Genomic DNA, 27028 nt, shown 5'->3' with positions numbered 1-27028 from the left:
TTTTGTTTTTTAAGAAGATTCCTTGCATGAGATAAAGCCTACGATGTCACTGAAGAAGCCTAATTAATACTGATTTTATCTTCTTTTACTCCCATACTTTCTATCTGATGACCAGTTTGGGCGGAATATAAATTAACACTGGGAGCATGCTTGGACAATACCCGTTTGCCCTCATTAACCACAGGGCCATTGTGGAAACTGTCAACATTCATCCTTTTGTGCCATCTGCAAATATTGAAACTTCTGAGCCCAGCAAAAGAGCTCTCAAGGAAAATAGCCAAATCAGATTTCATCAAATATCTTTATGAACCCAGGGCTATTACAAGCAGAGAATATCCTAAAAACTATTAGTGTGTTCTTTCAGTCGTTTGCCCACTCTCTTTACTCTTCTTCTGAAGCTACACTTCACTGATGTTTCAACAAGTCACTGATGTTTCAAAAGTTTCCACGATTGACCTCCTGCCATTTCTCTGAGGAATTAGTTCCAGTGTGTGTGGATTGGATCAGTGTATCATTTCACCTGATGAGTACTTCAAAATGTGTCCAAGTTACCACCACAATTCTTTACTCTTTAGTAAAACATCTTTGAATTTTGAGCAATATGGTACCAATTTAGATTTTGCTTTCTCCCACGTTGATATGTTAGGGAGGCAGGTATCATAAGAGCAACCTGAGGTAGGCCCTTGTGATTATCTTATGAGTCTTTTTGACTCCATTGTGGTCATATATGCACACATTTACCAAACTAAAACAGAATCAATATGTCTGAATAGTTTGCTTTGTAAATGTAAGCATTTCCCAACACGTTTAACTAGAAAGTAAAGAGGAAGATAACATGTGTACCTTTATGCTGACTTAACATTGGCGATGTGTTGTAGCCAAGAGACCTTCTCTGAGCATCTAGGGACTAAGAACTGACAACTGGTCTGTCTCAACTTGCGCAGTCTTTAACTTACCACTTAACTTCTTTGAACCCAGGCTTGTCATCCAAAAACTTAAGTTTAAAGGGAGTCCTGAAAATTCCTTCCTACTCTTTCAGTCTATTCAGGAGGCTAAACTAGATTAAATTCCTTGTTTTCATTTTTTTCTAGAAAACCAAAAAAACCCAGTGAAAGACTATGTAAACTCAGTTTAAGTGATCTGAATCAGTGATTTGTCCTAGTTGAAAATTGGACTAAAACCTCATCATTTTGGTTACTGAATGATACAGTTTTGTTATGTTTTTAATATGTATTTTGGAATTGTGCCCAATGAGTATATGTGTCTGAAGTAAATTTACAACTGCTTGAAGGTAATAGGTTATAACTTTAAATGTGTAGGTTTTGCTCTTTAGCTGTTTCCTGATTTCTTCCCAATTCTTCAGGTATTACCAATATGGAGGCCACTTAAATGAGGTCAATGGTATTTTTGCTTTGCATTTCTGTTTCATTTTTTGAAGTAGCATCTCTTATTAGAGGTGTTGACTCTAATAAAAAAGTATAAAAATATGCTAAATGAAGGAGCAGAATCCGTGGTTACAGTTATGACTTGGGTTTTATGAATCATTGTGAAAGACAGGTTTAAGAATGTAAGTCACAGTATATTCTGTGAGTTATAAAAATAGAGAGTTTTGTTGATCTCAGAAAGGAAAACAAAACATTGGAAAGCCAAAAGGCTTCCTTAAGGGATTGTTTCCTCCAAGCAATAGCTCATCATGGGTGGGTTCATTCCTCTTCCCTAAGATGGACTATAGTATGAGGTCAGTCTCTTTGGGCCCCACCTCCTTTGTGCTCTATTACTTATTGAGATGTTTGAGTTACTTCAAAGCCCTAGGAAATACCTTATAGAAATTTTGAAGCAGAAGATCAAGTGTGAAGGTTTGTCCCCCAACTTCCAGATGCTCAAACCTTTGATTCTTCAGTGCTCCAGTGGAGCATTGGAATTTTCTTCTTCTTCTTTTTAAACCAATTTTAACTTCATGAAGAGCTCAGCCTTATAGATTTGATCTGTGCTTCCAACGCTTTCTATTGCCACTTTGCTATATAAACTGAGGTTTATATACAAAATATCCACACTGAAATTTTTGAAATTACTGCAGAAACTATGAATCTGGGGTAGAGCAGACTATTGTCATCCCTAGCGGTTGCCAGGGCCTGATTTCATATCCATTTTTATTTAATTACTGTCTTTATTGTTTTGGATTTCAAATACATCTATTTTGAGTATTTACTTTGTATGTTTGTCCTGGTGAAATTTCTAGCCTATGTTCTTTGTCATCACAGGTGGAAGCCACAGAAATGGAGCCCTTGTGTCTTAGTCCCAGAGTCTGTCAGGCAGGGAATAATGGGCACCAGTGAAGCCTGCGGAAAGGGGCTACAGAAGAGAGGTAAGTGGATTGTGAAACGTTGCTTTTTTTTTTTTTGTATTCAAATATAATTTTAAATGATGTTACTCTTACAATATGTTGCTTATTTTCATATTTGAATAACTGTGATATTATTTGATTGGATTTTTTACATTTGTCAGTGTATGAGTTCAAGTTTGACATTAGTTAACATCGATATTGGATTATCTTAACTTTACCAGTTAGAGCATCCAAGGACTAAAGCAATGTAGGTAACTTATCTGTTCTCAGTCCTAACATACTCCAAGGCTGATGTTTCAAATGCATGTTGGATGTTAGGCAAGGAATGTGGTATTATACCCAAGTGTGTACTTTGACCTTTTTAAAGGGACTAATTAATCACTAATTGAATGAATAGAGGAACAACTGAATTAATTAACTAATCTTAGCAATCATGGCTTAAACATCACTATTTCATACATATATATTATACGTGCTCTGCATAATATGCAAAGAAAGGAGCCATTAAGATTTCTGGAAGAGGTAGCAAATAGGCTTCTGGATCTCAGTAGAGTGAGTTTTATCATCAATTTCTGCAAAGTATGGCAAATATTGTTAGGAACCAATAATCATATTTCCAACATAAATCACTGGAGAGCTCACCGAAAATTATCAGATTGATCACTGTTCTTGTTTCACTCGTAATCCAGGTACCAGTGATATAAGGATTAATAAGAAGTGCTTTGTTCTTAAAATATGGTGTTTTGTTACTAGAGGGATAGATGTAGCAGAATTAGACCTTCTTGCTTTATGGATTATAATTTGGAAACGAGGGTACTATCAAAATATTTATGATATAAATTTGATTGGCCACATAGTTTGATCCAGGACTGTCATGAGGCTATCTGGTGCCTTCGTGTAAATTAGAATAAGCACCCTATTCCTTAAAAATTTTATTTCTATATTTCAGAAAATTGTTGTAATAATATGATCTTCCTATCACAATGTATTTGTCTACTTTCTAAAAGAAACTTGTTATAAAATATACAGAGCTACAAGATCTGCTATGCAAATGACACCTTTACACAATGCACGTTTAACTGTGCATGATGACCTGGATTTTGACGCTCTGTGTGGCTTAAAGATAGTTTTCATTACAAAACTAGAGGAGTTGCTCCTAAATTTTGTAATGCAAATTATTGCCTTATTTTATCTCTCCTGGAAGGATTCTACTTTGAGTTTCCATTTAAATGGATTTCTAGCTAGAGGCCTGATAGTTCTTTAGACTAGGCAAGTGACCTACTTGAGTTTTCCCTAAATTAGGCACCAACAGAGAATTTCTAGTGTTTAGTTGGTGGGTAATTCATACTTTTAAAGTAGTAGAATGGGCTTCCAGTGTTAAGATAGTGGAGGGAAGATATTTCTACCCTCATCTTTTCCCTAAAATTACTTTAAAACCACCAAAGAAAGCAAGAAATAGTAACAAAAAATAATTTCCAATGAGATCTGCTTTATAAAATCATTTTGAGCAGCAGGAAACACAATCAGCTCACCTTCAGGTGATTAGGAGTCATCTGTAACCTCAGTGACAATATTTGAATTTATAAAGTGAACGGTTATTTTTATTGTTAGTGGCCAGCAAGTCAACCACAGACTCATAGCAATCCCACGTACAATGGGATCATATTATTGTGATCCATAGGGTTTTCACTGACTGGTTTTTGGGAAGTAGATTGCCAGGCCTTTCTTCCAAAGTAAATGGAGCTTTGGTAAATTACTTTGCAGAATAGGATTACACCTACGTGTTGGTAAGGTGAAAGTGTGGGGGCTAAAGAAAAACAAAGTGATTTGGCCTGGAGAAGCCCAGAAAAACAGGAGTTGTACAGAAGGAAGTATGGAAGGGTGCATGTGTGTATATTTGTGTGTGTGTGTATTTTTGGGCGGGGTGGTGGTGGTGGGGTGGATGAGGATAAAAACAGGGACTTCTGAAAGTCTCAGTAAAGAGCAGTGAGACACCCCTCACCCCCAACTCTCAGTTCTTCATCTACTGCCCTGCAGATCAGATTCCTGATTCCTGCCACTTCCCATTTTTGAAGGTGCCTGGGGGTTTGGAACCAGAGAGGTTGTGAACTTTGGGACAACAGGTCCAGAGGAGAGTGGATATCAGGAACTAGACTGAAAATAGGAAGATCAAAAGAAAGTCTGAATAAGGAATTATAAGAACCACAGCCCTTCTTCTAACAGCTTCAGCATGTTGGCAGGTCCACTTTTTCCACTCCCCACCAGCCCCACCTGCAGGCAGGAAACTGTCTCAGTTTTTCTCTGGAGAAACTGACCTGGAAATAATGGCATTTAGGGATTAACAGTATAAAAAATGCCTGGGCCACTGATAGTCTTACTGCAACATGCACAGAAACCTACTTTTTATTCTTTCAGTATTAAACATAAATGGACAGTTATAGAGCACTAGATATTTGAGGAAATCTGCAACAACAACAAAAAAGAAAACAAATAGAGAGTAGGAGGGAAAAAAATTAGAAGTTCAATCTAAGAAGTTCATCATCAAAATAATAAGAGTTGACAAAAGAGCAAACAGAAAGTAAAGGAGAAAAAAATTACCTAAGAAATAATAAAGGAAAAATTTCCATTAGGGGAGCTTCTAAGTCTCAAGATTGAAAGGGCTCTAAATGATTGAAAAAGACCCATATCAAGGCTCATCACTGTGAAATTTTAGGACATCTGGGAAAAAGGCATGATCCTAAAATTTTACAGAGTAAATAAACAGCATATCTTCCAAAACAAAAGAATTTGAGTGAGAATATAATTAGACTTCTCAGTGGCCACACTGGAAATAGAAATAAATGAAACAATGCTTTCCAAACCTTCAGTGAGGATGATTTTCAGCCCAGAAGTCAATATCAAATTATCATTCAACTACTAGGGTAAAATGAAAATATTTTCAGAAGGCAAAACCTCTGAAAATTCATCCTCGAAGCAGCCTTTTCCTGGACACAATTGGAAGATGTGTTTCACCAAAGAAAACTGGGTGTCCCACCCAGAAGAGAGGCCTTTGAAATTCCAAAGGAGAAAGGGAATGTATGTTTCAGGACCACAGCTGTTCACAGGCCTAAAGAGCAGCTGATGATTGGACAGTATTTGAACATTAATGTTATGTATGCGTATTACTTTGATAAACTGGTTTTAAGGTGGTGTGTGTGTATGTCTTAAGTGCAGATAGAAGTGAATGTAATGCAAAGGGTTGGGAAGGCTAGACTGCTAAGAACAGTTTTGTCTGGGAAAGAAAGGGGAAGAAAGACTTAATTGTTTTGTACTATGTGGAGATAACCTTTGCTGTCTGCATTTCTTGGTGGTTCTTATGAATCGTGTCTTATTTTTCTACGTGTGTTATTCTTGCTTTGAGAATTTGAGAGTCTTGTTCTCTGTGGAACCTCAGCCATTAGAATTCGCTGAGAATTGTGTTGATGCTCAGCTCTCTCGGAAAGAGTCTGTGTTTGGTTCTTGCAGTCCCATGAAGGCCCTATTAATCTCAAAGTACTTTCCATATAAATTTTGCCTTGAGAATTTTTTTTATTTTGGATCAGGTAGGAAGCATGGATTCAGATGATAAAGTCAGAGGAAGGCCAAATTGTGGATACAAATTCTCATGGTGGATTTTTACCCCTTGCCATTCAGTTTAGACAAGGAAACCTCCTTTCGCTTGGCAAATTTATTTCTAGTTCACCCTTATACTGAGGGTCAGCTTTGTGGTTGCTGCTCTTAGTGTAAAGCCTTTTATAAAATTCTTCTCAGTTTCTTTTCATTTGCATATTTTTTAAATTGTTTGTTTGTCACCTCTGTGCATTATGAGGAAACCCTGGTGGCGTAGTGGTTAAGAGCTACGTCTGCTAACCAAGAGGTCAGCAGTTCGAATCCACCAGGCACTGCTTGGAAACTCTATGGGGCAGTTCTACTCTGAGTCGGAATCGACTTGATGGCAATGGTTTTTTGGTTTTGGTGCATTACGAAGCTATGAAAGTGGAAACTCAGGGTCTCCTTGATTTCATAGAAACCCTCAGGATGAAAGTTGTCTTTCTTACTTACCTTACAGGGGCCCACACATTCACTGTTTTAGGCCTTTATGGATTCCTTTCTTTTGAAAAAACTCAGAAATATATTTACAAGATTTATTTTATGCAACCTTTTTATCTTTTATACCTGAAAGAGTCTTTCGGGATTTCTAAGCCATTATACTTCCAGGAACAAAAGTACTCTTTTTTTAAACTTTGATAATGCTTATTTTGCTCATCTGTGTGACTGGTTTACAGTAAAAATGAACTTATGTAGTACTTTTCAATTAAAAAGATAGTAAAAAAGCGTAAGGGTGGGTATAGAATTACAGCTACAGCTAAAGGTCGACATTATCTCCCTGGAGATGGACATTTGAGTTCCACTGTCCTAGTTGTCCGAAGGGAATGGTGGTGGTTCAGTGGTAGAATTCTCACCTTCCATGAAGGAAACCCAGGTGGTTCATTGGTAGAATTCCTGCCTTCCATGAAGGAAATCCAGGTCAGATTCCTGGCCAAAGCATCCCATGCATAGCTACCACGCATCTGTCAGTGGAGGTGCAGGTGTTGCTCTGTGCTAAACAGGTTTCAGTGGAGGTTCCAGACTAAGACAGACTGGGAAGGAAGGTATGGCAATCTATGTCTGAAATTCAGTCACTGAAGTCTCAGTGGAACAGAATGGTCTGATCCACAACTGATCATGAGGATGGGGCAGGACTGGGCACTGTTACGTGCCTTTGTGCACAGGGTCACCATGAGTTGGGAGCTGACTCCACAGCAGCTAACATCAACCAAGACAGTTGTCTGAGACTTCGAGGAGAGCCAGATGTTCTTCTTGCCTCGCTTCGTGCCCTGAATAAAGAAGGGGTGGTGGCTCAGCTTTTATGGAAAATCAAAGCATGAGAGGAAGACACTCAAATATCCAAACATACTTTGAAGAAACTGCCCTTAAAAAAGTAAAATTTTAGTGTTTTTGTTTTGTTTTATTTTTTTAAGAGAAATACTGACAGTCCTAGAAGGGCAGCTAATTTTTCTTTGGCCTCACTCTTATTTTGCTATCTGTAGTGACTACTTCAAAAGTAACTTAATGGAGTTTCCAGTGTTTTCGTTTTGAACAGCACTTTCTTCTTATTATGAGTGTACTCTATCATCAACAGAAAGACTTGAAATCTATGGCACTATAATGGATACAGAGTAGGTTTTAGAGACTGAAATTGTCTTGTCTAAGATCCTCTTGGCTGCCTTGGGTACCTGCATTCTTTCTTGGTTAATTTCACTGAACATTGTTTATGTGGACTGAAGGAGTTAGACCTCTAATTCCTGTCAGATCTTTTTGTTCTTCTTTAACTGGTTTTTGTCACAGTGAGATGCATGGTCTTCTTACACAATAGTTTTGATGGGGACCATGTGTTTTTCCTGTTTTCAGGGTGCTTTCCCAGAAAAAATTGAACAAAATAATATCAAGATGGGTTCTGGGTTACCTTTGTTTAAAAAAAAAAAGGTTATAGGTAGGAAAAAGTTAAGGAAAAGGGTGGCTTAATCCTTAATATTAGAGTAATAATGCCTAGTATTCATAAATGAAAGTTCATATAAATTCTGTATTTGGGCTTATCTGACATTTTAGAAAGGTATTCTTTAATTCACAAATTATTTCATAGTTTAATTTCTTTCTACATCTTTTAATACATGACTGAATCTATAAGAATTGATTTTTATCACTTTTCTGTATTATGTTTCTTATATAAAACTACATATCCAAGTAAAACGAAGGTGAATAAATATGATATTACGTGACCTGGATTCAGAGAAAATTATTCATATTGTAGATCTGAGTAATTCTCTGGCTAAAAATGGACCTTCCCTAGTTATGTTATCTCTATGGGGAGAAGGTTAGAGACCACAATGCTAAGCCACCGTTAGCTCATCAGCCAACTTTTATCTAGAAATTACACAGAAGTACAGCAAACACACACACACAATAAGCCAAACCTGTCGCTGTTGAATCAACTCCGAATCATGGTGACCCATGTGATTCAGAGTAGAATTGTGCTCCGTAGGGTTTTCAATGGCCAATTTGCCGAAAATAGATCACCAGGCCTTTCTTCCAAGGTGCCTCTGTCTGAATTCAAATGAGTACTTGACTGTTTGTATCACCCAGGGACTCCTACAGCAAACACATATTGTGAAGTAAAGAAATGTCGTTAAAGACTTCCAATAAAATGTCAAAACAGCCAGTCCACTAGTCACGTTCTCTTTCTCGACATGACACCACTTACAATCCCAAATCAACCTAGATTTCTAATTTAGGCAACCAACAAATACTTATCAAAATAAACCATTTTCAGTAACTTTTTTGAGCGCATTAGAATGTTGCCTGCATTCATCTCCCAAGGAAAAGTGACCATATCCCAATATTCTTTGTACTAAAGGTCACTCATGGGGGACTTCTAACTTTGATTATGACTTAACACCAGAATATTCAATCGTAGAGAATTATTTTTTATTAATTTATTTTATTAATTAGCAGTTGATAGCAAAATGATTGCTTATATCTTAAAGAAACTTTAAAAGCCTCTCTTCTAAATTCTTTTTTTTTTTTTTAAAGCTTAGAAAAAAAAAGAAAGATCAGGTTCAAATGTAGAGATAAAATTGACAGTGTAGGGCAACTCTCTAAATTAAAATATTCTCAGATTGTAACAAAGAATGGATTTCATAATACTATAGGCATTGGTTTAGAGAGTGGAGTGTTGGATTCAGAGCTTAGATTGCATTTTAATGTAAGTGAATAATGATTCTGGGAATTATTTTTCATTTTCTATACATGTTTTAGGGTAAGATTAGTTTTGCGGTTTCCATGGTTACTGCAGGTAAAATATGCACTTTAATAAAATTGATGATAAATTAAAAATGAATATTAAAGGAAGTGAAGAACCTAAGGTATGATGCTTTAGTAACACATTGTTAACTAACTACAGATTCAGGGATAGTTGTCTTGTACCAGTCTCTCTCTTTTAACCTAATAACCTCTCCTGTATATACAAAATAACTGCCTTCCACCTCCACCCCACCCACATCCAAAAAAGATTTCCTTGATGAAATGGGTATTTAAGGGTGAGGTTGAGGGTGGAAGATAATATTTTCTGTTTAATTGATAAACATAATCATTTACTTGGAGCAAGAATTTTCTGGCTACATGCCTCTCAGTTACAAAACTATCTTTCCTTCAAGAATGCTAATATGAATTTCAAAGTCTGCTGCAAACTGTATAAATTTAATGGAATTGTACGTCTTTATCCAGGACCAAAATTCAGTCTCTTCAAATAGATGTGTAACTCCTGACTTTCCTCTTAGCACTCAGATTACTAAGGGCAAGGTATTTGTTTCTGTTTAGCCCAGAAGCCATCCCAGGATTGTGTCAGAAGGAGTAAATGTTTGTACATATTTACTTGCATTTCTAAAGAAAATAGGAACACTAACATGCCTTCCAGGTAGCAGCAAGAGAAGTAGGAGCTGCCACTGACTCTGGAGGCTTTAAAAACTAACAGAGGAGATTCAACACCCAGCTGCACCACTACTCTGAATCCAAATAGATATAAAGGTTGGCAGAACAGTGCGTTTTAGACCAGCCATGTCATGGAGGATTCACACAGTGGGACAAAAACCAATCATTTATGCTAGGTTATAAGGAATGAGAATTAAAAACCTACTAGAGTCAATTAAATTCAAGAAGTACCTCACAACAGGATATTGAAAGTAGAACCTGCAAGTAAGAAGGCTGGGGTTCATTGGAACTGTGTAACTATGTTAGAAAGGATTTTGAAAGCATATACTGGTATAGTGACGTTGGGGTTGGATTAGAAGGACTACATGGGAAGGCCTTTTAACAAAAAATCAGTGAGAATTAAAAGCTGATTTTTTATGTGGCGCAAAGGATAATGATGGATTGGACTCAGTGGTTTTAGGCCAATGAGAATGGGACCATGACAGATAGCATTGATAATAAAGCATGTGTACGCACACACACACACACACACACACACACACTCACATACACTCAAACACACACTCACATGCACACAAAGAGCCCTGGTGGTGCAAATAGTTAAGTGATCGCCAGCTAACCAAAGGATTGGCAGTTCAAACCCCACCCCCACCCCCAGTGGCTACAGGGAGGAAAGACCTGGTGATCTGCTTTCATAAAGATTACATTCAAGGAGACCCTATGGGGCAGTTCTACTGTGGCACATGGGGTCGCTATGAGATGAAATTGACTTGACAGCACCTAACAACAACATGCACACACATATATAGAGAGAAAGATAATTAGAAATATTCAGATAGCATTTAAAGATACATTACCTGAATATGTGAGAATAATCATTTCTAGAAATACATATTTTGGAATCATCTGCTAAAAGTTGTAGTCTATGCCAGATCTTTACTAGAGAAAGCACAGAAAAAGAATAGAGACCCTAGACCTCAAAGGTAACTTGGTGCTTTGAAAAGCACTTCCTTGCCTTTGGAACATGGTGTACCATGGCTCAAATTGTGGTTTTATCACTCTGTACTTGAATGACAAGAAGCCTTGGCGGTGCAGTGGTTAAAGTGCTCAACGGCTAACGTAAAGGTTGGTGGTTCGAACCCACCAGCCGCTCCATGAGAGAAAGATATGGCAGTCTGCTTCCGTAAAGATTTCAGCCTTAGAAACACAATGGGGCAGTTTTACTTTTTTTTATAGGGTTGCCATGAGTCGGAATCGACTTGATGACAGTGAGGGTAGGGGGTTACTTGAATAAGTTGGGTCAAACTGCTTAACCTTTTTCTGACTTAGTTTTCACATGCTGTTTTTACATATGCTTGTAGTTGCTCAGGAAATGTCAATTCCCTTTCCTTTTTCAAACCTTGGAAAACAGCAATATTTAAAAGTCAGGGAGATATGTAAATATTGAAAAACACGTTTTGTAAAAAGGTGAATGGAGATAAATTTACATAAAAAGGGGGTTCTGTGGTCAAATAATCTTTCTCTTGGAAATTCTCGATATGGAATTAATGTATTGATGACTCTTAGAGTGCTACCGTGAAGAAATCTATTACTTTTTTTATTTTTAAGCACGGAATATTCCCAAACTTCATTTGTCCATGAACCCCTTTTTCATAAAATACCAAACAACATCTTTATGTTATTGAGAAATGTAGGTGTAATATTTAAAAACCACAAGAAAAAAAATTTCAAGTATGTGTGTAGTATTGTCAAATGTTTTAGAATTAATAGTGCAAATAAAGATGGGAAAAAGGATTTGGTAATTGAGTGGACATAGCTGAGTATCCAGAGTCCAGTCTTAGCACAATAATTGTAGGTTAAAAAGTCTTAATTTAGGGACTAAGACCTCACAGGAAACAGATATTGAACAGATAACTTTATGGGCTATTTGTCAAAGAAAAGAGTAGCATTATAGCTCTGGGTGCCAAGAGTGAAAGTAGGATCGCTGCAAATATGAAGACAAAATAGAAATAAGTCATGAGGGAAATATATTGAAGCTATTAGAGAGGGAAGAAACACTAGACTGAACATGAGTCTGGGGACAGGAGGGGGTGTGATCGAATGCAGAGCAGAACTCAGGGGTTGGAGGGAAGAAAGTCCCTTTTCCTTTCTTCTGATCTCAAGAGAAACATATCAGAACGCAGTTGCAGGGACAGCAAAAAAGAGAGATGGAAGAGCTTTGATGAGATGGCTCAGTTTTCCAGGAGTCAGTCACGGTCTTCTAGATTTAGATCCAATAATCTATTTTCAGGCCATATCCTCCTCATCCTTCTTTTGGATACCATTGAGCCCTCCTTTCTTTTTGAGACTCTTTGCTTCTGCTCTCGTGTCATGATTTTCTCCTTGATGTTCACTCAACCTCCCTGAATACTTATGTTCCAGTCCTGAGCCTGGCATATCTTCCTCCGCCCAAACCTTATGTGGCATTAATCTTCATGGATCTGTTCTCTGCTTTTATCTTTTCCATCTGTAATACCTCCCCAAATCATCAAACCAAACCCACTGCTGTTGAGTCGATTCTGACTCACAGCAAAGAAGAACTGGCCCACAGGGCTTCTGACACTGTAAATCTTTTACAGAAACAGACTGTCACGTCTTTCTCCCCTAAGTGGCTGGTGGGTTTGAACCACCAACCTTTCAATTAGCAGCCAAGTGTCTTAACCACTGCATCATCAGGGCTCCCTATCTCCCCAGATAACCCCAACTATTCCCAGGATTTAAGCTCTAGAGATGATTTAAAAACAAACAAACAAACCCATTGCCATTGAGTGGATTCCGACTCACAGTGACCCTATGGGACAGAGTTGTACTGCCCCGTAGAGTTTCCAAGGAGCACCTGGTGGATTCAGACTGTTGACCTTTTGGTTAGCAGCTGTAGCAGTTAACCACTCTGCCACCAGGATTTCCCTAGAGAAGATTAAAAAAAAAAAAAAAAAAAAATAGCGTCTTTATTTCAAGGGAATACCTGTGCTGAAAATTTTACCTGATGAACAACACCCCACAGAAAATACTGATAGGTAAAATTCATTGTTTTTGAAGGTGAAGTCATTTTAAACCTCCAGAAACTGGTCTTTTTTCTTCCTGTGTTTTCAGTTTCAATAAGTTTTATCTCTACCCATCCATTAACAGGGAGGCTCAGCCATCAAATCATGTCTGTTTCACTGTCATAAATTCTCAACAATCTGTTCACATCTGCCTGAGGATTGCAGTAACCTCCCAACTACTCACCCTGTCTCTGGGCACATTCCCACTCGCCTGATCAAGAATTTTCAGTGGCTGTCCTTGTCCAATCCAAAGCTATTACTAGGTGCCCCAAATATCTTCCAAAACTCATAACCTGTTTTGCTTCTTCTACTACTGTCTCTCACACTGTACCAGCTGACCATTGCCCAGACACCAGCATAATCCATAAAGCAGTCGTCAATTTCATGCTTCCCCCCCAGCCTGGAAATCTCCTTCTCACTTCCCTTCTAGTCCTGTCTCAGATATTACCTCCTTCTGACAATAATTTCATTCTTCCAGGTGCAATTGACCATTTCTCAGTGTACACTCTGTACTTATACTTTATGTTTTGCAATGAAATTATACTTTGAATATCCCTCTTATTAGATTTTCAACTCCCTAAATACAGAGAATGTACCTTATTCATCTTCATATTGCAGTACCCCCAAATGTGCCTATACAACATGACAGTTGGTCCATAAATGTTAGACATATTAATAGGGAGTTCAGAACTTTTGCAAAAATATGATAAGTAAAAGTAATATGTAAAGCATGTTTAATTTTATTCTGAAAAGGCAAAAACAGAAATTACAACACATTAAAATTACTACTATAAAATACTTTATGCGTAAAACAAGTAATGGAAATAGGAACTATGCTTATGAGGGTCTAATCTCCTAGAGAGTAAGGCTGCATCAGCTTTTCTCTATCCCTTTCAGGATCCATGGGATATGTGTTTGCCCACCCACTTTTTCCAGCTGTCAGGTTTTTTGGGAAGCCTCTTTCCCAGTGATCGTACATGATACCACAAGGCAGGAGCCTTTATGACTGTTTGAAACTGAAAAAACGGGCATGTGCCGCAAATTACTTTTTCTACAGGGTATTGTATGAGGTGCATGCATTTTTGTTAGAAAAATAGGAACTTTTACGTGGGAACATGTATGCCCCAGTGGACTCCAGTGGAACTCTGTGATTTGGGGGGTATGAATTAGCGTGACAGTGTGTTGTCCCATGGACTCTAAAGGTAGGCTTGTGAAAGGGGGCAAGAAAAAAAATCCATACTACCTACCAAAAAATTCAAACACACTCAGTAATTCAGCATGCCTCCGTCAATGAAAACACATGGTATCAGCAGAAAATAATAGGATCTTGAAAGGGCTATATTATGTGTGTTTTACATATTGCCTCTTAAGTGTATTTTCAGTGAGAGAATAATAAAGTGATGATAAAATATCATACAACCTGATCTCTGATGCTGAGATCATGAATTGGACTTGTGCAATTTATTAGGTGCCTCTCCATGAACTTATTTACGAGCAGGAGGGTTTTGGACCATTAATTTAGCAGAGTTGGCAAATGCTGTTGCTTCTCTTTCTCTAGAGAGGTGGTTTTCAACTAAGGATTATTTTGCACCCCATGGGACATTGGCAACATCTGCAGATATTTTTGTTGGTCACTACTGGGTGACACGGGTTACTATGGCATATCAAAAGTACCAAGGCTGAGAAATCCTGCTTTTAGAGCCAAAAGTAAAACACTGGTTTCGCTTTCACATGATCGTTGTTAGGTGCCGTGTAGTTGGTTGAGGCTCATAGTGACCCCATGTGACAGAGTAGAACTGCCCATATTGTTGCCTAGACTGTAATCTTTTGGGGAGCAGATCACCAGGTCTTTTCTCCCATGGAACTGCTGGTGGGTTCCAACTACCAACCTTTCCGTTAGCAGTAGAGCGCTTAACCACTGCGCCAGCAGGGCTCCCGATTTCACATGATTAAACACATCTAATTTAAAAATATCTTTTCATTTTCAGGACTACTGATAAAAAACAAAAAAAAAGCAGTTGCTGCCAAGTTGGTTCCGACTCACATAGACCCTGTACGACAGAGTAGAACTGCCCCGTAAAGCTTCCAAGGAGCACCTGGTGGATTTGAACCGCTGACCTTTTGGTTAGCAGCTGTGGCTCTTAACCACTACATCACCAGGGTTTCCCGTGACTACTGATAATGCTTCCCAAACAGATAACAGTTCTTACTACTTGCGTTCATTGTTAATAATAAAGCTAATTGGTTAACTGCGTGTATAGCTATAAATTAATTACAAATGCATTTTAAGCTGGAGTAATGCCGACCCCCCCCAAGAAAAATTTTTTAAAAGAATCATTTGTTCCGACATGTGTATACAGGCACTTCAGCATTACAATTGGATGGTGGAGGCTAATCGGACAGTTGCAATAATATAAACTTATAATTAAATTCTGAAACACTTGTGCGGACTGGAGCTTTGAGTACTGTGCCATCTTATGAGAATTTCCCATGAAAGTCAGGTTTTAGAGTGATGTGAATGGTTTAAGCATACATCACAAAAAGAGCTATTAATATTTTAGAACCTGCTAACTTTAACTTTTATTGGTATTTTCATAATAATTTAGTCTACTATTAAAACATTTGTCATTTAATAAGTACTTTCTCTTTGTTATATTGCCAGAAAAAATAACTTTACCCCCATTGTTGTTTTGTCTACTAATAGCTTTTCCATGTTAGGCTAGTCTTTCATGATCACTACCTGTGTTTGTTGAACTTAAAGCCCTCACCCTTTCTCTGACTTCCAACAGTGATTTCCTCATCCCAGTTATCTTTAGTTGCTCTTGACCACTTCTTCCTCATGATCCTACTGTGCACTGGCTTTTCTGTAGAGTAAAGCCGGCAAAAGCTGGAACCTGTATAAGATGGAAACTTGTCAGAGAAGAAAAACCCAAATATTTTCCACAAAAATAAGCAATAGAAAAGTGGTAAGACTGCATGCTGTCAAAGGTAGAAAACTTGCAAGATGCGGAATAACAAGGCAGTCTCGTTGAGTTCTGGCTCTCATAGTTGTATTTTACAAACTTAACTTGCTCTTCAGTTATTTTCATCTTATAGGTTAAGTCTGTACATTTATGCTCTACATCTCCATCAGTAACCAAATATGAGCAGTGAGTTTCCTTTTTTATTGGCGGAACTACGATTTGCATTGCCTGCCCTCTCCATGCCAAGAAATAGGTGGCACAATTTCTCTGCCAGTCCAGGCTACTAACTGAGCCAAGAATGAAATGTTTGGTTGTGCTTTATCTCAATTGTAGTGTTTTCAATTGAATCTTCATATTTAGACTCAAAAACTGCCAAGTGTTTTGAGATCTGCTTAGTCATTTTTACCCCTGGTCTGTGAAATACCTCACCTTCCTTTTTTTTTTTTTCCTGTTTAGTTTTAATGACTTATGTTAGGCAGAGTTGGTTCCATTGAATGCAATTTAAAACCTCTAACTGATGTACATCAGTACTCCCAACTTGTTATCCTGTATTCCATATTCGAAAGAATTATATCACTGACAGTAATTCTAGAATGGTCCTAATTCATACTGATACCTTATTAAGCATCAGATCCTACAGATTCTACCTCAAATATATTCTCTCCACTCTCTTTTTACTGCTGATAATTTAGTTCAACCCCTCCTCATCTCTCTCCTGGACTAGTATATAAACCTCCAAATCTCTACCTTATACTTCTAAATTATCATTCAAAAATCGATATTTCTTCATTTACCTGTTTAACATTTTTAATGCATCCCTGTTCATTTCTAAAACACTATTTATTGTCTGGCTCCTACTTTTATCCTTGTGTTCTTCTCATTTTGAGTCGTGCCATGTCAGCAAATATAGGTCCTGAAAGCTTTACTCCATCCATGTCATTAAGGTTGACTCTACTTTGAGGAGACAGCTCTTCCCCAGTAGTATTTTGAGTGCCTTCCAACCTGAGAGGCTCATCTTCTGGCACTATATCAGACAGTGTTCCTGTGATCCATAAGGTTTTACTGGCCAATTTTTTTTTTTTTTTGGAATAACATGCACAGAATTTCTCAAGCTGAGAGAACTGAAGAAAAAATTCAAGCCTTGAGTTGCAATATTGAAAGATACTATGGGCAAAATACTGAATGGCGCAGGAAGCAGCAGCAGAAGGTAGAAGAAATACACAGAGTCACTGTACCAAAAAGAATTCGTTGACGTTCAGCCATTTCAGGAGGTAGCATATGATCAAGAACTGATGGTACTGAAGGAAGAAGTCCAAGCTGCACTGAAGGCACTGGCAGGAAACAAGGCTCCAGGAATTGATTCTATACCAGTTGAGATTTTTCAATAAGCTGAGGTAATGCTGAAAGCACTCATTCATCTATGCCAAGAAATTTGGAAGACAGTTACCTGGCCAGCCAACTGGAAGAGATCCATATGCATACCCATTCCAAAGAAAGGTGATCCAACAGAATGAAGAAATTATCGAACAGTATCATTAATATCACATGCAAGTATAATTTTACTGATGATAATTCAAAAAAAGACAGGGAAGTTCCAGAAATTCAAGCCAGATTCAGAAGAGGGTGTGGAATGAAGGGCTATCATTGCTGATGTCAGATGCATCTTGGCTAAAAGCAGAGAATACCGAAAAAGATGTTTACATGTTTTATGGACTATGCAAAAGCATTCAACTGTGTGGATCATCACAAGTTGTGGACAACATTGAGAAGAATAGGAATTCCAGAACACTTATTGTCCTCCTGTGAAACCTGTACATATACCAAGAGACAGTTGTTCGAACAGAACAAGGTTTAAAATTGGAAAAGATGTGCACCAGGGTGATATTTTTCCACCATACTTATTCATTCTGTACACTGAGTAAATAATCGGAGAAGTTGGACTATATGAAGAAGAATGTATCATCAGGATTGGAGGAAGACTCATTAACAACCTGCAGTATGCAGATGACACAACCTTCCTTGCTGAAAATGAAGAGGACTTGAAGCGCTTGCTGATGAAGATCAAAAACCACAGCCTTCAGTATGGATTACACCTCGACACGAAGAAAACAAAAATCCTCACAACCGGACCGATAAGCAACATCATGATATGCAGAGAAAAGATTGAAGTTGTCCAGAATTTCATTTTACTTGGATCCATAATCAACGCCCTTGGATGCAACAGTCAAAAAATCAGATGGTGCATTGCATTGGGCAAGTCTTCTGCAAAAGACCACTTTAAAGTGTTAAAAAGCAAAGATGTCACCTTGAAGACTAAGGCATTCCTGACCCAAGCCATGATATTTTCAGTCACCTCATATGCATGAGAAAGCTGGACAATGAATAAGGAGGATGGAAGAAGAATTGATGCATTTGAATTATGGTGTTGGAGAAGAATATTGCATATAGCATGAACTGCCAGAAGAATGAACAAATCTGTTTTGGAAGAAGTACAGCAAGAATGCATGTTACAAGTCAGGATGAGGATGGTAAGACTTCATCTCACTTACTTTGGACATATCATGAGGAGGGACCAATCCCTGGAGAAGGACATCATGCTTAGTAAGGTAGGGAATCAGCGAAAAAGAGGAAGACGCTCACCAAAATGGACTGACACTGGCTGCAACAGTGGGCTTGTACACATAGCAACAATTGTGAGGATGGCACAGGACTGGGCAGCATTTTGTTCTGTTGTACGTAGGGTCACTGTGAGTGGGAACTGACTCCATGGCATCTAAAAACAACACTTTCATTCTCACCTCACTTGACCCTAGCCCTCCAATACCTAATTCACCTGCACACTTAATTTTCTCCAAATTGTCTCTTCTCTCTCACTTTCCTTCGTTCAGTCTTCATTGTGTTGTAAGGATAGGAGGTTCTTCTCTGTTCTCCCATGATATCCATCTTTCAGGCTTTTTTACTGCTAAGTTGTAATTGCTGGTTTACTTATCTTTCTCTCCTATTGGTCTGTAAAACCCTTATGGGTAAAACAGTGTTTTATTCATCTCTGTATCCCCTATACATAGTTTCTGGCACCTTCTGGGAACCCAGTAAAAGTTGGGAAAATCAAGTGACTTGATGCTTACCTTTCCTATGGCTATGAAGTTCTAAGTATGTAATGTTGACTTTTTTTTTCTTTTTATTATGGGAAGTTCAAAATTCTCAAGGAGAACTGTGTTATATATGCCCACCTCCCTCAAACAAAGCACAAATACCAAACAGGGATGATGAAAAACATATTAGTCTTAAATAGAACAACTTGTTCTACTGAATGCAGAAGTCGTTTTTAGTTAGTGGAATTTTCATGCTTAAACTTCTTTAAATGCTGAAGTTTCTAGAGACTGATGTGTTTCCATTAATATCTGAGACCCAAAGTATTTTATCTTCTGTTGAACAAGTTAGATTGGACTTTGCGTATCTGTATACTGTGTGACCTGATTTTGTCCACCCACTCAGGATTGAGTTCTTCTTTTAATTTTTTTTAGCGTTATATATTTTATGACTATCAGTCCGAGCATGACATGTTAACCCAGAACCCATAAACCCAGTGCTGTCAAGTCCATTCCAACTCATAGTAGCCCTATAGAACAGAGTAGAACTGCCCATAGGGTTTCAAAGGGTGTAAATCTTTATGCGAGAAGACTGCCACATCATTCTCCTGCAGAGCAACTGGTGGATTTGAACCACCAACCTTTTGGTTAGCAGACAAGCTCTTTAACCACTGTGCCACCAGGGCTCCTCTTAACATAGCACAGCAGAAGGCAAATATCATTATCCTCCTATTGTAAATGTACCGAGATTCTTTGGGGAAAATATCCATTTGGGGTGAAAATTAGTATTTATCTTCACACAGTCACATATCACGAATACCTTCTAGAGGCTCTATGATGACCCATAAGCTCCTAGATTAGGGAGAGAATTCATGCAGTTCTAGTCAACCAGAACTTTCACTGGTCTCACTTTTATTCTTAAGGATTATTTTGTCTTACCCTCATTTGTTTCTTAAAATCATCCAGTGTTACTCTCTTGGTTAAGTGAGTCACTTTGTTTCCCAAGTTAACATAGAACTTTCTTTGAAATAAACGTATCACACAATGTAAGGGACTATTTTTAATGGAGCCATCGAACCTAGGAGATTATCAGGAATAGTGTAAAAGGCATTCCGTCTCTATTTCAGATTTGGGGATTGAAAGCCTTGTAGCTACCCTACACTCTGGACTCATAATGCCAATTAGGATTTTAAATCATCTTGTGCAGTCCATTTTTAGTAATGGTTAATTAATACTACAAGTGAGTGCTAAGTGACATTGGAAGCAATAGCTGCACCGAGCCAAGAGCACTAGAGGGCAGCATAAAGCTCTTATCATCTGGAGTTCCATCTAGTTTGGGTAGCCAGTCCCTAGGGCAAGCTCCAGTGGCTAGGAACTCCTGGATGTTGCTTCTTTGCTATTGCTTGGGCCATGCTAATATACAAAACCTCTCCCCAACCAAAGAAACATCTCATTAAACAGACTTCCCTGTAATGGGCATAGCAGATTTGTATGACTCTTGTTTATTGTTCTGCCTTTTCTATTTCTGTCTCCAGTGAACCTTTTTTTGTGTTTGTTTTTGATGCTTATATATGTGCATTATTGTTTAGATTGGTTGTCTTTTTCAAAGAATATTAGATGTGAATTCTGGAGAGGATCTCTGGAAACATCTAGTAGGATGACCCCATTGCCCTGCCTTCCTTTCTCCAGCCTTTCTCACATATTTTATAGGTAAGTTACACTAAGTTCACTTTGGTCAGATATGAGAATTTTTTCTTTGAAAGCCACAAATTCCAGGTATAATATTCTGATACCTAAATGGGAATAAGCTGATCACCAAAAGGCAATTCCATACATATGGCAATTTCTATATTTAAAGCAAACTTCCATCATGATTCATTGCATGACCTTGAAGTTGACATCCTACGTCATTTTCTCCTCTCACACTCTTGCACTAAACCAAAAGAACATAGCACAGGTGATATTCTATACAATTTTACTGAGCTAATTTTGTGTGGCCTTTATGTAGACATGGATAAATATGTGATGTACTTACTATATGAGCTATTGATTATATTTTGTGCTATTAAAAGGCTGGTTCAGGTTTTTAAGATCAAGAAACCTGAGAGGGCAAGGTACAAAACAATGAATTTTTAAAGTAAGTACTAGTTACTTTATTAAGATGTAGAAAGATTTGGGTAAACTTGTCTTTTATTGACAAATGGTCATATACTATTATCACACTTTAAAAAAAATGTGGACTTGTGGGCTTACTGGTTATTAAACTTAAACATTATACATATTTTTAACTTTGAATAGGTACTATTGTATCAGAAGTTTTTCTCTCCTCAGTATGGAAATTATTTCACACAAGTGAATGATAGATACAATTTTAAAGCTTTCTTTATATATAGATATCTGATACTTTTGAGAAACTGCTTTTAAAGCATAGAACTTGATATTATATGCAATCTTTAACACCTATTCTCTCAATTGGGCAATAAAGGATTGAACAATATTCCTTATAGGAGCACTGCCATGCCTCACTATTATATGCTTTATAAAAATATTTTATCTGCTTTATGGAATGAATAAGAGCAGAGAAAGGTTGACTATGATTTCTCAGAAATGTGTTTCATGGATGGAATTGTTCCTCTATATTTTATGTGCTCAGGGAAATCAAATAGGAATCTTATTAAACTTAACATTTATAAACTTAATGCTATTTTAATTGCTTCTTATTCCTACTCCCCTCTGCTCTCCAAACCAAAAGAAAAAAAGAAACTATTGCAACTGAAATAGTCATATTATTGTAGCAATATTATTTAATCAGCTATAAGAAAGAATTTAACTTTAGCAAATTATTTTGTCATTTACAAAAGATTATAAAAAATTTAGAGGTTTCCTTCCTTCCTTTTTTTACTTCCTTTTCTCCTTCCTTTCTTTCTGCATGCCTGCCTGCGTGCCTACCTTCTTTTTTTTTTTTTGAATGTTAATTGCATGGTGTGTCATCTCTCTTCCATCTACTATTTTATTGACAGAACTTGATCCTGTGCTTACAGGAGAGTTGTGCTTTTTGTTTTTATTTTTTCCTACCCAATGATGTCACTTTAAGCATATGATGTCACTTTAAGCAATGATGTCACTTTAAGCAAAGATGTCACTTTAAGGACTAAGGTGCACCTGACCCCAATCCATGCTGTTTTCAATCACCTTATGTGCATGCAAAAGCTGGGCAATGAATAAGGAAGACCAAAGAAGAATTGACGCCTTTGAAATATGGTGTTGGTGAAGAATCTGGAACATACCATGGACTGCCAGAAGAACAAATAAATCTATGTTGGAAGAGGTATAGCTAGGATGCTCCTTAGAAGCAAAGATGGTGAGACTCGTTTCTCACATACTTTTGTACATCTTATCAGGAGAGATCAGTCCCTGAAGAGGTACATCATGCTTGGTAAAGTAGAGGGTCAGCAAAAAAGAGGAAGACCCTCAACAAGATGGATTGACACAGTGGCTACACAATGGGCTCAAGCATAATGATCGTGAGGATGGCGCAGGACCAGACAGTGTTTCATCGTGTTGTACATAAGGTTGCTATTAGTCGGAAGCAAGTCAGCAGCAGCTAACAATGACAACAACAACCCAGTGATTGCACATTGTAACATATCTGTACTGAAAATAAAATTTTCAAGATTTGTTAGCCAGTTCTAGGTGGAATAGAGGGAATAAGTTGACCTCAACATGCTATTTATACTGCTTGTAAATCTAGAGAGGGAGGATTTATAAGAATACGGTGGCATCGCTGTTACAGAAGGTGCATGCTAGACAAAGGAAAACTGAGATCAGCCAAGTAAAAACATTCATGCTGGTTATCGTGAGTGGTTGATTTGATATGGGAATATAAGAAATGGTTGAAGTGTTTATAGGAAGAAAAACCCAAATGAGCTCTTGCAGTGACTGAGGATAGTATAGGAAAAGATGAAGAGGCCAGCGAGGACGGAGACAACAAGGTTCATGTGGGGAAAAATGGAAGCTCTAGAAACAACTTGGGTGAGGAAAATAAAATTATACGTAACTGTGCTAGGTATACGTGAAAGTATATAGTGGCAGAACGTGTCTGACTTCAGGGGTGATTACGACCAAGATCAGCCCAGAACTGATTCCCATGAGGTGAAGGTCGCAAATACTTTCATCCTCCAACCTTTTTACCAATTCCGACACCAGCCATCCCTCCCATGGCACTCTCTACTTCTTTGATGGGTTTGATAATCCATTGCAATGGCCACATAGAATTCACAGACCGTATTTACAGTTAAGTGGTTTATCAAGGAACAGGGTAAGACTTGGGATCAGGATCAAGAAGCATGTAGGCAATGTCTCCTTTCTTCAGTGCAGGACAGCACTCTCAGGTCCTCTTGGCAGGATAGGCTTCTTTTGTCCCCTTGAGAACAGGCTCCTCTCAGCCCCCTCAGAACAGGCTTCTCCTAGCACCCCCTGTCTGTCATTGTCTGTTGCTGGGCCCCTTCTGGGCCTCTCACTGTCTTCAGGGTTACACCCCTTGACCCATTGTTACAGCTCTTTTAGGAAGCTCTTTGCCTTCTCTCTCCCTTTCTCTGTTTCTTCTTTTTGCTTTCTTCCTGCTGCTCCCCTTCCTGTTTCTTTCTGTTTGCAAAACCTCTGTGGGGCTGGCTGTATATATATACAACTCCTTGTCAATTTCAAGGAATGGTCCCTTCCAGTGGGGGCCATGAACTGACCAGTCCTTCTCTGACTAATCCCCTCTTGATAGGCCACAGAGGCTCACCTCATTTGCGCAGCCTATTGACCAATCCCTGCAAGGTGCATATCTAGCACAGGGCAGGCTGCAGCCCAGGGCAGGACAAAGAGTATCAAATTTCAAGTTGTTTACAGTTTACCCAGGAAATGTCAATCAACTTGGACAAAAGTAACAAACCCTCTAGGGTGGAAAACTAGGGCAAAGATAACTCCTCTACATTTAGAGGGAAGATCTCTCAAGGTGCTTTTTTCCAAAGAACCAAGGCAAAAAGCCACATAAAGGAACTCATTTCACCACAGTGTGATTTTTTTTTTATTGCAATTCTCATCTGTGGCAAAAGGAATTTAAGCCTTTTTACAGTCAGAATTTATAACCGTTCTTGTAATTCGTAAAGCAACATATAAACCTCCTTTCTGCTGCCTTTTTAAAGAAATCATCCTACTCTGCAGTGCGTCACAGCTGGTCCATTAATGTTTATTATGGGCTTTAACCCATCTGCCCTCAGCGTCCTTTTGAACTGCTGCTTGCAGGTGACTGCCTCTGGACTGCAACTTTTAGTACTTGTTTTTGGTTCTTTCAGGTTGTTTGCATGCTTGGTGCTTCATCCACTAATTTATTTATTATTTAATTCAACATGAAATTAATGTACATGTACTACTTTTTTTTTTCTACTATATGATAACCACTGTTAGGATACAATAATGTGAATACAGTAATAAAACAAGAATCTCTGACCTCTTGGAGCTTATATTATGGTGAAGGAAAATAGATTATCAGCAAAATAAATAAATGGTATATGATGATGATGATTGCTATGAGAAATATAAATGAGGAAAGGAGTACAGGATTGGGGTAGAAAGAATGGTTTGATTTTAGCTATGTTGATCAAAGAGACTCCTGCTAAGAAGGTGACATTTGACCTGAAGGAGGGGAGGGAATGAAGGGTGCTTAGATTTCGGATATGCAAAAGTCCTGAGATAACAAAAACCTTGTTGCATTCAAGGAACAGTAAAAGACAATGAGGCTCGACCAGAAAACCCCAGAAGGAGAAAAGGGTGAAAGGAGGTCAGAGAAGTGAGGAGAGGAAGCAGATTGTATAGAGCTTTGTAAGGACCTTTTGGTTTCTACTTTGAGCGGGATGGACAGTCACTGAAGACTTTACGAGGAGATTGATAAGATTTTACTTACTTGGCTGCTGTGTGGATAATAGCCTATAAAGAAACAAACCCAAGCTGGGCATCAGTTAGGAGGTCAGTACAACTGTCCAGGGAAGAGATGATGGCAACTTGGACCAAGGTGCTACTATTGGAGGTGAGAAGTGGTCAGATTTTGAATATGTTTTGAGAGTATTGTTGACAAGGTTTGCAAATAGACTGGATGAAAGTTATTAGGGAAGATTCCAAGGACTGAGCTAAGGACTGGACAAATGAGGAAAAGCCAGCAAAGAAGTTTAAGGTGAAGAGACCGGTGGTGTAGAAGGAAAACCAGGAGAGCGTGGAGTCTTGGACACCAAGAAAAAGAAATGTTTCAAGGAAAGGGAAGGAATGACTAACTGTGCTGAAGGTTGCTGAAAGGACAAGTAAGATGGGTTGGAAAATCTTCCATAAGATGCAGCAACTTGGAGGTAATTATTGACCTTGACAAGAACAGTTATGAAGGCAGGTGGGTTGCAAGAGTATAATTTCAGTGGGTTCAAGAGAGAATTAAAGCCAGTTCTTTGAAGAAATATATCCTTTATTAAGTTTTGATATAAAGGGAATAAAGAAGTGGGGTGATAGCTGCAGGGGAAGCCGGTCAAGAGAATGCTTCATTTTTGTTGTTGTCTTGTCTTGGTTTTAATACTGGAAAAATAATAGCTGGTGGGAATAATTCAGCCAAGAGAGAAACTCTTGATGGAAAAAGAAGAGAGAATTCTTAGAGGAATATTCTTAAAGACAAGAGGAAATGAATTTTGTTTTTAATATTTTTTGTATTTAAAAAGTGAAGTTATGACCATTAAGAAAAGGAATACAGTGTAAATTAAGCCCTTTGCATCATTACTCCAAACACACTCTCACTTTCCAAAGGAGCTCAAAAGTAACTCAGTGTTTTTCTCTCCAGAAAAACAGGCACAGACAGATATCCATACAGATGCGCAAGGAGAACCTTTTAAAATATATAGACTCATACTGCGCTACACCTTTGTAATTTTATGTAATACTAATAATACAGATATATCTCCACATCGGTGTACATATAGAAGTTCTTCATTCTTTTCTTTTCACTGATTGTAAAAATTGGTATATGCTGTTGGTAAAAAAGGAAACCCTGGTGGCATAGTGGTTAAGAACTGCAGCTGCTAACCAAAAAGTCGGCAGTTCGACTCCACCAAGTGCATCCTGGAAACCATATGGGGCAGTTCTACTATGTTCTACAGGGTTGCTATGAGTTGGAATCGACTTGGTTTTGTTTGGCTGGTAAAAAAAGATACAAAATAAAGAAAAATTCTATGTCGTACGAAGAAAATATATTTTTTCCTAAATTCACTTGCTAGAAATAACAACTATTAATATTTTCATTTAAACATGTCATTTTTGAATAGCATATTTATTTTACATGAATTTAACAGAAGAGAACCAAACATGAGAAAGCTGTATTCCAAATGATTTTCAAAAATAGAATTATTTGGTGTTGAAAGATTAATCTAAATTTGAAAGAAAAAAAAAAAAAGACCAAAAGAAGCATAAAGAAATAAGGGTTATTACTGAAATGTTAATTATGTTCTTCTCAACAATCTTAATTTTATTTCCCTTTAGTAATACCTGGTTGATTGTCTCCTAAAAATTAGAACGTACCACTGACATCTAAACACCAAACTAAATATTGTAATTTTTTTAAATTAATGAGCTAATTCGAGAAATATTTTTCAATAACTATCTGATAGGCATTGTTTTAGGAAGTGAAAATTCAGCAGTTGACAGTACAAATCGTGGAGCTTACATTCAGTTTAAATGTAAGAATAAATTTTCAAATGTAAGTCTAGATTTGTAAATATTAATAAGCAAAGGTGTTGATCTGAAAACAAACTTCCTGTAACTGACAAAATCATTTTTAGGAGAAAAAAAATAATGTGTCATGGGTTATTATAGTTATAAATTAAATAAAAATCACAAATTTCACATAACTTCATATTCTCAGGAGGCTTCCTCATTCCTCTGTAGTTTCTTTGTTAGTATATGTATACTGTTATTTTTCCAGAAAATTCT

General features: G+C 37.7%; 1 protein-coding gene across 1 annotated transcript in view; it reads left to right on the top strand.

The window, feature by feature from the left end:
- THSD7B (thrombospondin type 1 domain containing 7B) overlaps positions 1 to 27028 on the top strand; it is an 826015-nt gene that overhangs the window by 449455 nt on the left and 349532 nt on the right. Inside the window, exon 11 of the mRNA XM_023542986.2 lies at positions 2262 to 2365. Within this exon, the coding sequence (XP_023398754.2) occupies positions 2262 to 2365 (104 nt within the window). The remainder of the gene's footprint in view (positions 1 to 2261; positions 2366 to 27028) is intronic.

Source organism: Loxodonta africana, chromosome 6 (genome assembly GCF_030014295.1).
Source record: "Loxodonta africana isolate mLoxAfr1 chromosome 6, mLoxAfr1.hap2, whole genome shotgun sequence".
NCBI lineage: Eukaryota > Metazoa > Chordata > Mammalia > Proboscidea > Elephantidae > Loxodonta > Loxodonta africana.
The sequence above is the reverse complement of the archived record's forward strand: the minus strand, read 5'-3'. Positions and strand labels throughout refer to the sequence as shown.